Source organism: Lontra canadensis, unplaced genomic scaffold, assembly GCF_010015895.1.
Source record: "Lontra canadensis isolate GAN:19392208 unplaced genomic scaffold, GSC_riverotter_1.0 scaffold1, whole genome shotgun sequence".
In the NCBI taxonomy this organism is placed as follows: domain Eukaryota; kingdom Metazoa; phylum Chordata; class Mammalia; order Carnivora; family Mustelidae; genus Lontra; species Lontra canadensis.
Window position 1 is genome coordinate 35294539 of NW_022630995.1, and position 14857 is coordinate 35309395.

The 14857-nt window shown below is 39.0% G+C and overlaps 1 protein-coding gene across 4 annotated transcripts in view; it reads right to left on the reverse strand.

The window, feature by feature from the left end:
• KLHL5 (kelch like family member 5) overlaps positions 1 to 14857 on the reverse strand; it is a 90748-nt gene that overhangs the window by 53558 nt on the left and 22333 nt on the right. For all 4 annotated transcript variants that reach the window (XM_032853281.1, XM_032853291.1, XM_032853272.1 and 1 more), the window contains one exon: positions 1483 to 1665. In XM_032853281.1, coding sequence (XP_032709172.1) covers positions 1483 to 1665 — 183 coding nt within the window. The remainder of the gene's footprint in view (positions 1 to 1482; positions 1666 to 14857) is intronic.

Genomic DNA, 14857 nt, shown 5'->3' on the forward strand with positions numbered 1-14857 from the left:
CTAGAGTACATTAAAGAGTGGGGACTGCTAAGAGAAAAAAGTAGGATAAGGGCAAATGGGGAGTAGGCAAGGGATTTAAATAAGTGGTCTGACTGGAAAGTGGCATTTGGGCAAAGAATTAGTCATGCAGGTATGTGGGAACAGCATTTGGGCAGAAGGAACAGCCAGTGCAAAAACCCAAAGGCAGGAGCAGCAGGCCTGGCACATACAAGGATCATGGGGGCCGTGCGGCTCAAGTAAAGTACACAAGAACACAATGTCAGAAGGCAATGGCCACCACATGGCCCACTGGGCTTTCACAGTGATATGAGGAGTCACTGAAAAGTTAGATCACAGGAGTGACTGGATCTGAGTTTCATTTCAAAGGATCCCTCAGGTAGCTGTGCAGCAAACAGAATGTAGGGGAAAAGAGTGAAAGCAGAGAGACTGGTTGGCAGTTTCTGGCACTGACTGAGACACTGAGAGTTTACACATGTGTGGAAGGGAAGCTAATGAGCTCTGTTTTGGAAAAATGGAATTTTAGCTATCTCTGTGGTGCACAGGTTGAAGTATCTTTTCTAGTAAACCCAGCTCATAACACAGACTTTTTGTTACAGTATCTAGTAGCATCTCAATAAACATATGCCCATTGAATCATTGGAAACTAAAACCAAGACCATTTTTCCTAATGATTTCACTTCCACTTTGGAAGGCTTAAGAAAACCTTTGAGACAGAGTGTTAATTAGCTTTTAAAAGCATTAAGAGAAGTCATAACAGTGATTAACATGGAATAACTGAACATGGGATTATCAAAAGAAACATAATGAATTGTTCTTTATTAAACGTCTCTCTTTTCTTATTTCAAAAATAGAACTTCATTTGTGTCAAAGGTTTTTGTTCCCTAACATCACTGCTTTTCATATTTCTTGGAGGTCAGCAAACAGAAGTTGGGATAGTTGCTGCTATTTTAAGACTCTTCTGTTTTTGCTATTTCATTCCACTGGCTTTTTTGCTTCTAAATACTCAGAGCTTTAATTTCTGTTGAGTTTACTTATTTAATAGGTAGAATTTAGGAGAAAAGCTGCTCATAGGAGCTGAAATCTTTGTCGAACAATACTGACCGATCTAAGGCTAGTGTGTTTTGTTTCTGTGTTTTTGCAGAAGCAAAGTGACCCCTGAGGGTCACTTAATGGGTGGCTCAGTGGGTTAAAGCCTCTGCCTTTGGCTCAGGTTATGATCCCAGCATCCTGGGATAGAGCCCATCAGGCTCTCTGCTCAGCTCTCTCCTCTCTCGCTGCCTGCCTCTCTACCTACTTGTGATCTCTGTCAGATGAATAAATAAAATCTTAAAAAAAAATAATAATTTCACATGCACTGTTTTCTTTGCAGAAATCCCATGAAAGATGCCCCTTCCCAAAAGTTAGTTGGAACAAATGATCTCAACATGCATAACTAAATTAGTAAGGAAATATTTCTCATACAGAGATTTAGAAAACAATTACCTATGAGCTGGAATTCTGCGATCACCAGCAATTAGAATTACATCACACAACTGTTTATGTCTCAAATAGTTTTCCATCTTTTTAAATGTTTGCTCAGCATGATTAAGGGCTTGGAAAAATTCATCTGATGAACATGGCTCCATAGTATGGCAGGATGATAACGTCTGACTACTGTTGGAAGTCCTGAAAAGAAAGAGAACACACCTTTTGAAATGTTACTATAACACTGAAGAGATTTTCTCTATCAAGTTCTTTAAAAACCTTTAAGTGTAATAGAAGTCATCAATGCTACCAGTCAATAGTAATGTGTAATCATCATCATTTTTTGTCTTTTAAATTTGATGATGGCTCAAATCATACGTGTGTCACTCACACTGTGAGTGAATGTGATATCTGGTAGTTAATAACCATAAATACTCTTTGAGGTGTCTATTTTTGAGATCTTTTCTTTGGTCAACATATCTTCCCTGTTGAAAAAGAGCCAAGCTATATTCATAACGATGGCGTATCTCCTCTAACATTATATTTAAGGGTATAAGAGATCATTCTTTGAAAGCAGGAAGGCAATTAAACTGTTTTAGTGACATAAATCCAAGCCATCCTTTACTTAAAAATGGGTGATAGTCCACAGTTCATGTACAGGGTAATGGTTTAGGATATTAAACACAGTTGACCTTTGACCAACATGGGCTTGAATTGTGGGGGCCCACTTATACATGGATTTTTTTTCTTCCTCATATTAGTCTTTACAACATTTTCCTTATTCTAGCTTACTTTAAGAATATAGTATATAATACATAAAACATACAAAATGTGTTCATTGACTGTACATGTTATTTGTAAACTTTCCAGTCAAGGGCAGGCTATTACTAGTTAAGTTTGCGGGGAGTAAAAAATAATATGTGGGTTTTGGGCGGTGTGGGGTCTGGTATCCCTAATTCCTGCATTGTTCAAGGGTCAATTGTACACCGACATAAAAACAATGTTATAAATAATTCATTTGATTCTCTAGTCAGTCTTGAAAAGCCCAGTTAACCTATAACTTATATTATAGGTAAAAGAAATGTGATGGCCTAACCTAGGTATCTAGAAATTATTTGAAATTTCCAAATCAGAATTTGAAAGGTATGAATTCTATATTTTCATATAATTTACTGATGGAAATGGTGAAAAAGTAAAAAGGTTACTACTAGGAACTAAGTCCTAAGTTCCACCAAGATCACCTGAATAGCATAATCAACATCCATTGGGTATGCAATAAACTACCAAAAAGGTCATAACTTGGTTCTCAATTCTGGTCACAATTACTTTTAGGGATATTTTCATTCTGACAAAGGCTTTGTTGACTCAATCCTCACTGCATCTTAAGAAATAAATATATATATATACATATATATATAAATATATATATGTATTTTATTTATTTGCCAGAGAGAGAGAGAAAGAGTACACACAAGCAGGCAGAGAGGCAGGCAGAGGCAGCGAGAGAAGCAGGCTCCCCGCTGAGCAAGGAGCCCAATGCGGGACTTGATCCCAGAACCCTGGGGTCATGACCTGAGCCGAAGGCAGTGGCTTAACCCACTGAGCCACCCAGGCGTCCCTTAAGATGTATTTTTAATATAAACATCTAATAAAGTTCCCCCAAAAAGAAAAAGTCACTGCATCTTTCAGAGTCAAGAGAACTGAAGCCAAAGAAAGGAGGAGCCTGTCGAGAGTCCTACAGCTTGTGCTTAACAGAGACAGGTCTGTCACAGAGACCACTTTTAAGACCCTTTCTCTTTTTCTTCAGAGAGAATAACTAGGCTGCATTTCCCAGACTCTCTCAAAGACAGGCGTGGTCCTATGATGGAAATGAACTACGTCACTTCTAGGCTAACATGGCTAAGGGCAGGTGTTCCTTTCTCATTTTTTCTTCCTCTTTACAGGAGCTGAATGGAGAGGACCTAGGGTTTAGAGGAAGGAACAGGTAAAATACACACGTGGGGGGGCGCCTGGGTGGCTCAGTTGGTTGCACAACTGTCTTCCGCTCAGGTCATGATTCCGGAGTCTCGGGATCGAATCCCAAATTGGGCTCCCAGCTCCATGGGGAGTCTGCTTCTCCCTCTGACCTTCTTCCCCCTCATGCTCTCTCTCACTCTCTCCCTCTCTCAAATAAATAAATAAAATCTTTTTAAAAAAATGTATGTGGCAATGAATGACTGAAAGAAAGCATTTCCCTGAGCTCAAATTATACTATCTTTAAAATAAATAAAATAAAATACACACATGGAAGGTCACTCAGGTAAGAACATTCATAGGCTACACTCACAAGAATTCTCACATTGTATGGAGGTTTGTGAGTTTTAGAAGGTAGCAGTGTCTCTACCTAAACTCTCCCAGCCCGACGCATTTTTAACACATACAAATAAGGGCCCTAAAAAATGTTCTTGGAGGATAAATGTAATAGAACCAATAAAAATAATAATAATAATAATAATAGAACCAAAATATATAGTATCTAGAATACATGTGTCATACACTATGAACATTATTGGTGTAATGACTTGGAAAACCCAGGATAATATACTCAAATTTACATTTAAGGTAATTATCATAAAAATATATTGAGTAATGTAAATTATATTTTGCTTATGCAAATGAAAGAGAATTTAAAACTATTTTAAAATCTAGGAGAAACCGTAACATGAGCAATAACGGATGACGGTAACTTTGGTGCATAACAATTTGAAGATTTAGAACATTTTTCAATAAAATGAAGTTTTATATTGTCTAAATGCTGACAAATGATCATGAGTTTTACTGATCTAAGAAGGAAAGAAAATTAGAACATTTAATTTTCAAGAACCATAAATTCTTTTAAGAACAAGATTAAGTAAGGAAATTAAGTACTTCTTAGGGTTCCTAGATGTTGTATCACATTTTTTTCCCTTTTTTTTTTTTTTAGAGATTTTATTTATTTATTTGAGAAACAGAAAGAGAAAGAGAGCCTAAGTAGTGGGGAGAGGGAGAAGCAGGATCTCTGCTGAGCAAGGAGCCTGATACGGGACTGGATCCCAGCACCCTGGGATCCTGACCTGAGACGATGGCAAACCTTTAATCGACTGAGCCACCCAGGAGTCCCCGTATCACATTCCTTATATTAAATTCTTAGTAAGGGCAGGAGAGTGAGGTAGTTGAATGTTTTTGAGTGACAAATAATCAACATTAACTTTTGAAAGAACAAAAGAAATTTATGATTATAAGGCTAGTTTTGATGTTGGTAAAGGCCATCTCTTTTGTCAAGAATTTTCAGAATGGTTCTTTAACTTCTGGAATGCATAAGAATAGCCTGGGGAGCCTTTCAGCATCTGCATTCAGAGCCTCATTCTCTAAGACTGATTGACTAGGTCTGAGGTAGGACTTGAACTTCACATTTTTTCGAAAGGTGTTTCGAACACACATCACGGGCTGAAGAGCAGTGTGGTGTGCCCTTCAGGGAGAGACAGAGACATTATACAAATCAGCATGTGATGAACGTACAGGTTCAAAACATAGTTTTACATGATAGAGACTTCAAATATTTGTCAACTGGATTTCTTTGCCTAAAATATTTTAAATGAACTAGCTGAACTTAATAGAATATTTGTTATTTTTAAAATGAGCACAAAGGTAAATCATGAGAATCATGTATGTGTATGTATACATATTAACAAACAATAACATATTTCTAAATTAACATTTCAAACTTTGTTATTTGCTTTCAAGGCTTCTACTGCCATCACATGTTAAATAAACATATTATTTCAATGGGACAATTAATTTACTGAGATTGCTGGGTATAGAAATCACTTCCACCCACTGCTACAAATGAAGGATCTTAAGGAATGCAGGTTACCGATTTGTAGCCAATGGAAAAGTGAAGTCACCCATTCACAAAAGGAGCATGAAAGCTGCACAGCCTTCTAGTGTTTCTTGTTTTGTTTTTAAGAAATTTGGGGGTTTACATACATACTTTTAATAATACAAGAATTTACTAAAAAAATTACTGTATCTCCATACAGTTAGAGGATCTTGACAATTAGAAGAATTATATATGGAATTTTTACATCTAGGAGCAACCTATGTATTTAATTCAATTCCCTTATTTTGATATGAGAAAATCCAAGGCCCAAACACAGTAATCAGAGACACACAGCCAGCCAGTTACAAAGCCAGGATCAGGAAGCATCCAGAGTGTTCGCCAAACCACTCACAGAGAGAAATGGGAATTCTTGCCTCCCTTTACCCCAGGGCATCAGTGAGCTCAAGAACTAAGGGTATGAAAGGAGAAGGATGCTACAATATGAATGAGGGTAATTTCACAGAAAGAAAATATCATAGAATTAAGAATTGTAGGCGTACCTGGGTGGCTCAGTGGGTTAAAGCCTCTGCCTTCGGCTCAGGTCATGATCCCAGGGTTCTGGGATCAAGCCCCACATCAGGCTCTCTGCTCAGCAGGGAACCTGCTTCCCCTCCCCTGTCTCTCTCTCTCTGCCTGACTCTCCACCTACTTGTGATCTCTGTCAAATAAATAAATAAAATCTTTAAAAAAAAAAATTCTAGACAAATGTCTCTTGCTGTGTGGCTGCCCCTTTGCTGGGTGTAAGAGAGCAAGAATCTTTTCGGTTTCCATGGGACAGAGATCACATCTCTATCCCTGGCTAATCGGAATGCTTTTAATACTATGACTCCTTTACAATGTTAATATTTTCTAATTATTTCTTTTCCTATTATGTACTTTGGTTTGGAGAGTCGAATTGGAGAGGTACAGTGTAGTGATCAAGACCATTTTAGGAAAATTCTAGAGCTGTGCTATCCAATACAATAGCACTAGCCTCATGGTACTATTCTGGTTTAATTACGATTAAATGAAAAATTCGGTTCTTTAGTTAGAATGGTCGTATTTCAAAAAGTCAGTAACTTCAGGGGGATAATGGCTGCCAAAATGAATGGTGCAGGGGCACCTGGGTGGCTCAGTCATTAAGCATCTGCCTTCGGCTCAGATCACGATCCCAGGGTCCTGGGACAGAGTCCCCCATTGGGCTCCCTGCTTGGTGGGAAGCCTGCTTTCCCTCTCCCACTCCTCCTGCTCGTGTTCCTACTCTCACTGTATCTCTCTCCGTCAAATAAATAAATAAAATCTTAAAATAAAAAAACTTAAAAAAAAAAAAAAAGAATGGTGTAGATATAGGACATTTCCGTCAGTGCAAAAAGTTCTATTAACTTTTTCAATAGCAAAACAGGAATAAGTAATACACAGTATTTTCTTTAAAGGATCCCTCATGGGAGACCATTAAATGAAATGATGAATGGATAGCCCTAGCATAGAAGAAGTACAGAATCAAGGTAAGCTACTGTTAATAGAACCTCTGGTTTAAATGGCAAATGGAAAGGCCTTGTCTTTATATAGTGTTGTTTGGATGGCTGGTCGGCTGTCTTTTAAAAAAACAATTCCCAGCATTATCAATTTATAACTAAATCTCTTATTTCCTAATTAAAATGGTCTTTAGTAAACTTGGTAGACTCAAAACCCGTAACAGAGATATTTGGGAACAGGCCATTTACAGAACATTTAATATATATTTCCCAGAGATCCTACTCGATCTTTTACATGATAACAGAGGAACTATAACATCTCTGCTTCATTTTATTTATATGATGTAACTAGGATGGTAAATCATTAAAACCATTCATAACAGATGTTCACTGTAGAGAACTATGCATGGCTGGCTATTTCTGGGCTACAAAGAAACATTTAATTTTTAGCCCACTGTTCCTCGGCAGTAGGTAATGAACTTGTAAGTCAGAAAAATGCCTAAACATAGAAAAGAGGCAAGTATCAAACAGAATCAAGTCATCAACTATTTACAGAATAACTCCTAATATGCAAGACTGCCCCAGTTGTTAGAAACCGGGGGACGCAAAGGAAGAGAGGATCCTTCTAGGAAGGAATGTAAAGAGTCAAGTTTCATGAACTGGAAAAAAAAAAATTAAATAGCAACACTGCCCCGCCCTTGCAATTCCTCAGTCTTCACACATGTGCACACTCGCAAATGCACGTACAAAATACGTTCCAGGACCACTGGTACCACTAAGTGGTAAAAACCACTTGGATTCTTCCCTTTTGTCATCAGAATTTGCATTAGGCTTTCTTCATGGAGTGATTTTTCAAAATAAGTTCTAAAAATCACTTCCTAAGAATTACACTATATGTAGATTTGCGGCAAAAACAAAGCTGCGTTGAAAGGCTAACTGGTCTGCATGGCTGGCTCCCTCGGTAAGTGATTTATTCCCAGCTACCTGCCTCAGTGCTTCTGGCCTTCAGAATTCATGCTTTTGCAAAAGTGCAAGTTACTGGATCATGAATCTTTTGGCATCCTCTACAAATATTCAAAACCACAAATGTAAAATAAGAATGCAAATTGCTCGGTATAGGCTAGCAGTCTCTAAATCTTTTTTATACATATCCTTTCCGGTATCTTTTTAAGCATGTGCCCAAATGCATGGATATTTACTAATTTATAAAGGATATACAGACACCATTGTACAGTTATTATTTATATTCTAAAACATAGGAAAAAATAGAGCTTGAAACGATAAGATAAAGGAATATAGTCAATAATATGGTAACAACTTTGTTCGGTGACAGATGGTAGCAAGATTTATCATGGTGATTACTTCATAATGTATGTAAATGATCGCAGTTGTATACCTGAAACTAACATGGTGTGCCAACTACCTCGCAATAAAAAAGCATAAGAGAAAACGTAAATAGAACTCTATTTTTACCATCTCTCCAGCTGATCACTGTGTACATCCGCAACTGGAGAATAATTGCTATTGGAATACAGAGAAGGGGAAGATCAATACGAAATATTGTTTGGAAAGGTAACAAGTAGCAGGTGAGATCTGAAATGCGCCTTGGAATTAAGTGGGTGAGGAAGAAGATTTGGAGTGTCTCCTTTAAAGCAGGGGACAAGTCAGGTATATAAGGAGAAATGACAAGAAGAAAGGAAAGAGAATACCTTCACCTCCTCCCTTCTCAAGACATAGATTTTTGATTTCAGAATTCAAAGGCTTTTTTCCTGGCACCTTGATCAGAATATCTACAGTGAAGACAATTAAATGTTTATAAGAATCAAATTTTATTAAATAATTGTCAGTATGAATGGGAAGGGCCAGCGGACACTTTCATACAATGGTGCTGAGAATTAAAATACTAGTAATGTTCCTAAAGTGACTTTAAGAATACAAATCAAACACCCTAAAAATGCGCACATCCTTGGGACTTTATCCAAAGGGAACAATCATCTGTGGTATATAGACCTTACCACATTGCAGATTGTTTCTAACAGGAAAATATTGGAAATAATCTAAATTCCAAAAGGAAAAAGAACATTGGTTAAATAGAAGGTTTTTCTGTGCATGGGGGGTGGGGGGAAGGTTGGGTGACTCAGTCATCTAAAAAGATAGAACAGTTAATGACATGGAAAACTGTTTTAGTGGACACTGTTTTTGCCTATCCAGACCCATTTCTACTCTTTGGGAAACCACACAGTCCCCAGCTCAGTCCACATGGTGTGGGCAGAGATGAATCTTCCCCCCCGGGCAAAAATGAACAAGCTCATAAAAGTTATCCTATCTCTGGGCAATTCTGATTGGTTTGAGTGAACCCATGATGCAAACAAGGCCAGTCAGAGTCAATTTCAAGATGTGGGCTGGCACCCCTGGAAGAGTCACTCTCTTTCCATTGGGGTTGCTAAGCTGATAAAAAGTAAACCTAAGTGGCTTTTGCTACCACACTGAGAACCTGCCCGAGAAAATGCCATCACAAAGGAAAACAGAATCTAGATAGGGAGAATGATCAATTTCTGGTGTTGTTTGAGTATCTGGTTTCAGCCATGGATAGAGCTAAGTTCTATCCTAGGGCATTTTATTTATTTATACAAACCAAAAAAATTCTAGTTTTTGCTTAAGTCAGTTTGAGTTCGGCTCCTGTCTTTTGTGACAAAACAAGACTTGATTTTAGTATTTATATTAGGGAAAAAAGTGGTTTACAGGATGCCAGGGTGGCTCAGTCATTAAACATCTGCCTTCAGCTCGGGTCATGATCCCAGGGTCCTGGGATGGAGCCCCACATCGGACTCCCTCCTCAGCGGGAAGCCTGCTTCTCCTCCCTTTCCCCTGGCTTGAGTTTCCTCTCTCACTGTCTCTCTCTCTCTCTAAGAAATAAATAAAATATTTTTTAAAAAAAGGTGGTTTACAAAATAATATCTACAGGAAGGTTCATATTTTTACTCTCAAAATACATATTTTCTTACACATGTATAGAAAATATACTGAAAGGGCACTTCCCCAAATTGTTATTGGCTGTTATTTTGGGGTGGGAGCATAATTAGTGATTTTTTATATTTCTCTTTTTACTTATCTCTGTTTTCCAATGTCTCTATGGTAAAAATATTACATAATGTGGGAAAAAAGCTAATTAAAAAATTCGATCTGAAGAATTCTGTTCAGCTGTCTTCACCTTTGCACCTGTTGATTTTAACTCCTAAATCATTCTTTCCTTCTACGGCAGTAAGGAGTTTTGCTGGACACATGGCTATACTCAGAGAAGATAACAGTTTGAAGCCTCCCTTCCAACTAGTTGTGGCCATCTGTCTCCGTCTGCAACAACAGAATGGTGTTATCAGCAGAAATGATACATGCAACTTGTGTTGTTGGCTTAATGTCCTCCCTTTCTTTTGCGGGTCCCTCCCATGGGCTAGAATGCAGAGGGGGAGATGAGTAAGCTGGCTTTGAACATAAAAAAAGAGATAATACCCTACAGGATGGAGAAACAGTATGGAAGAAATCTGGGTCACTGAGTGAACTTGAGAAGCAGCTCTACCTATCTGCCCTGAGCCACGTTCCATCTGTTAGGAGACAGAGAAATAAACTTCTATTTTATTCGAGCCACTGTATTTCGGAATCTCTTACTATATCATCTTAGCCTACTCCTTACTGATCGGCTCCCTAAAGTTAAATGACCAAATTCTATGGCTATGTGCACATAGGGGGTGTGTGTGTTGATTGTTTTCATGCCTAATATATCTAATATTAAAAATAAAAGCCTCACATTCTAGTTCCAAATGGATGAAAATGAAATAGAAGCAGTAAATGGATAAAGGCAGGTTCATCTGCCTTGCAAATCTGGAGCTGTAAAGGCCAGCTGTGCAACTCAAGTGCCTATCCTTTGTCCTAGGCTGATCTTGCAGCTTTCCTGGCAGTTCTGAGAACTAACAGGATTCCCATACATGACTATTCTGTTTCAATCAGCCAGTCAATTTCATTTGCTTAAAGCCCAGAAAGCAGAATGGTACAGCAGACAGAGGGTTCATGAGCTCCTTGAACTCTGTACAGAAAACTTAACACTCACATGTGCACACACTTTCACACACACACCTGCACGTGCGTGCACAAACTGTCATGTGGGAAGAAGTTCCATTGTTTATGTCAAAGGAATTCATGCTCTGACTTGGGCATATACATGTCAGGGAGGACAAAATAGATCCTCCCCAGACGCAAGTACGGTACAGTTGAACTTCTCTGCCATCTCTGAAAACAGCATTTGTGGAAATGTTGAGGATTTAATTTCAGACTGCACCAGAATTAATACACTGGTTCAAACCAGGAGAGGTAGAGACAGCGTAACGAGGGGCAAGAGAAAGGAGGTAGGACTTGAGAAAAGGCGAAGATAACTCCTCGTTGGGAGAAGAGGAGGACCTCAGTGCCTTCAAGAGGAGTCAAAGAATAGTGTCCACATCTGTAGTTGAAACAAAGGAACAAGGAACCGATTAACAAAGGTCAGATGACTGTGGGTGAAGCACTGTGGCCCTGTTAAGAGGCTATACCTGTAAACTGGCCAGGGTTGGCATTTTGAAGAACCAGGCTAAGAAAATCAGCTGAGGAGAGAAGGTAAAAGTGGTTAGAATGAATCATTAACTATTAGGTTAACCCAAGTTGAACTTGGTGATGAAAGAGTCACGGACAGCTGAAATAGTCACACGCAGACTGGGCTGTGAGCACGAAATCTACATCTTAATTGTTTGGGCTCAAAATGCGGCTACTTCCAAGTGATCAAGGTCAGTATCGGCTGCGATAATTCAGGTTGATAGTACAGAGCCTTGATACGATGTGATGAAAATGCGCTTTACCTTTGTGGTCTTAACCCCAGCCTAATCATGAGAAAAACATTAGATGAATCTCAGCTGAGTAAGACATTCTACAAAACATCTGACCCTACTCCCGGAACTGCCAAGGTCATCACAAACACGGAAAGTCTGAGAAACTGTCACAACCCAGATGAGCCTGAGGAGACATGATAACTAAATGTAACATGGTGTTCTGGACGGGATCCTACCACAGAGAAAGGGCATTAGGGGCGCCTGGGTGGCTCAGTCCTTAAGCGTCTGCCTTCAGCTCAGGTCATGATCCCAGGGTCCTGGGATTGAGCCCGCATCAGGCTTCCTATTCGGTGGGAAGCCTGCTTCTCCCTCTCTCAATCCCCCTACTTCTGTTCCCTCTCTTGCTGTGTCTCTGTCAAATAAATTAATAAAATCTTTTAAAAAATTAAGAAAAAAAGAAAAAGTATATTAGGCAGAAATTCAGAAAATCTGAATAAAGTATGGACTTTAGTTAATAATAATGTATCAATATTGTTTTATTAATAGTAACACATATATCATACTAATATATTAAAAATAGGAGAAACTGGGTTTGGGGTATAAAGGAATTCACTATACTATTTTTCAATTTTCCTATAAATCTAAAACAGTTGTAAAAATACAAAGTTTATTTTTTAAAATGCAGTGTTATTTCACTTACTAACCTTGAGTAAATTACTTAGCCTTTCTGTTCCTCATTGGCTCATCTATAAAATTAGAACAAGAACAGTGGCTATCTCAGAAATTTGTTGTGTAGACTAAATGAATTTATACTAAAGTGCTTAAAACAGATACTAAGCACCCAGCTAGTGTTAGCTGTTACCATTTTTGAATATTTATATAGTAATATTTTACACATATTGACTAAAATGTGACATACAAATCTGACATATAAAATATTAAACTCTAAATTTGTGAACAAAACTTGAAATAATGAAATTTCCCTCAATAGGTCAAGAATGGGCGCCTGGGTGGCTCAGTGGGTTAAAGCCTCTGCCTTCGGCTCAGGTCATAATCTCAGGGTCCTGGGATCTAGCCCCACATCGGGCTCTGCTCAGCGGGAAGCCTGCTTCCCCCTCTCTCTGCCTGCCTCTCTGCCCACCTGTGATCTCTGTCAAATAAATAAACAAAATCTATAAAAAAAAAAAAAACAAAAAGAATTATATAATTTCAAATTTCAAAGTTGGCAAGTCTAGTGAAATGTAAACTGTGTTCGTACCATCTATGGTCACATGGTGGGTCATAATGGAAACTCCTCTGGTCTTCATCAGAATTCATCCTGAATGGGGCACCTGGGTGCCTCACTCGTCAAGCGTCTGCCTCCTGCAGCTTGGGTCATGATCCCAGGGTCCTGAGATCAAGCCCCAAGTCAGGCTCTCTGCTCAGTGGGAAGCCTGCTTCTCCCTCTCCCACTCCCCCTGCTTGTGTTCCCTCTCTTGCTGTGTCTCTGTCAAATAAAATCTTAAGAAAAAAGAATTCATCCTGAATTATGGTCTTAGTAACTACTGCACACTGGCAACCCTCACTTAGGGCCTAAAATTCCTCACAGTGTGAAAAATAAGGGTTGTATTTCAACATCAAGGTAATAACTTAGATGATTCCCATCAAGAAAATGTTGGCTAGGCTACAGACCTAAGATCAAAGTTAAAATAGGAAAACTTTTATTAAAGATTTTATTTATTTAGGGAGAGCATGAGCAGGGTGGGGCAGAAGGAGGAGAGAGAGAGAATCCCAAGCAGACTTCATGCTCATTATAGAACCCAATGTGAGACTCGATCTCCCAACCCTGAGATCATGACCTCAGCCGAAATCAAGAGCTGGATGCTCAACTGACTGAGCCACCCAAGTGCCCCCAAATAATGAACACTTTTATTTATTTTTTTTTAAGATTTTATTTATTCATTTGACAGAGAGAGAGAGATCACAAGGAGGCAGAGAGGCAGGCAGAGAGAGAGGGGGAAGCAGGCTCCCCACTGAGCAGAGAGCCCGATGTGGGTCTCGATCCCAGGACCCTGAGATCATGACCTGAGCTGAAGGCAGAGGCTTTAACCCACCGAGCCACCCAGGCGCACCACGATGAACACTTTTATTTTTTTTAAATTTTTTATTTTTTTAAAAGATTTTATTTATTTATTTGACAGACAGAGATCACAAGTAGGAAGAGAGGCAGACAGAGAGAGAGGAGGTAGCAGGCTCCCTGCAGAGCAGAGAGGCTGATGTGGGCTCTATCCCAGGCTTCTGGGACCATGACCTGAGCTGAAGGCAGAGGCTTTAACCCACTGAGCCACCCAGGAGCCCCTGATGAACACTTTAAAATCACTTAGATGCATGGCAAGAGAAATTAGCAGAAGTCCACGGGCTGAGGCTGACAAGTCTTCCAGTTAGAATGCAACTAATCAAACATGTAAGCAACATATGATGCCTTTAACTTCTGTCTGAAATTGTGCAGACCCACTGTGGGTGCTAGGATTTTGTGCAGGTAAAACCACTCCGCTGTTTTCCCTTTTTTCTAATAATTCAAAATTTCAGTCTAAGTTCTGAGATCTACCTATGTTAACTACTATGAGCGCTTACACAAGAAATTCTCCATATATCAGGTATATTTCTGTTATCTTAAATAGTTTAAGATACCAATCTATAACATACTCAAATGTTTACTGTATTTTATCTTTTGTAAATATTATGTAAGAAAAAGAAAAAAACTTGTTCCCAAGTCATATACAAAAATTTGATGAATGTCAGTGTGGCTTCTTTTGACATTAACAGTGACAGCTTCTGATTTGTTTACAGTAGAAGGGCCACCACCTAAGGAGACTGCTCACTTAATCAAAAAAATAGGGGCAGGGGTCCCTGGGTGGCTCAGTGGGTTGAGCCTCTGCCTTCGGCTGTGGTCATGATCCTGGAGTCCTGGGATAGAGCCCCGCATAGGGCTCTCCACTCAGCAGGGAGCCTGCTTCCCCCTCTCTCTCTGCCTGCCTCTCTGCCTCCTTGTGATCTCTCTCTCTCTGTCAAATAAATAAATAAAATCTTTAAAATAAAAAAAAAAAGCTAGGGGCAAATAAATGTGAAAAAGATCAAATGACAAAGATCAAATATTCAGCTGAAGGAAGATGTGAGAATCAGATATATTTAATCTAGGAAAAAACAGAGGA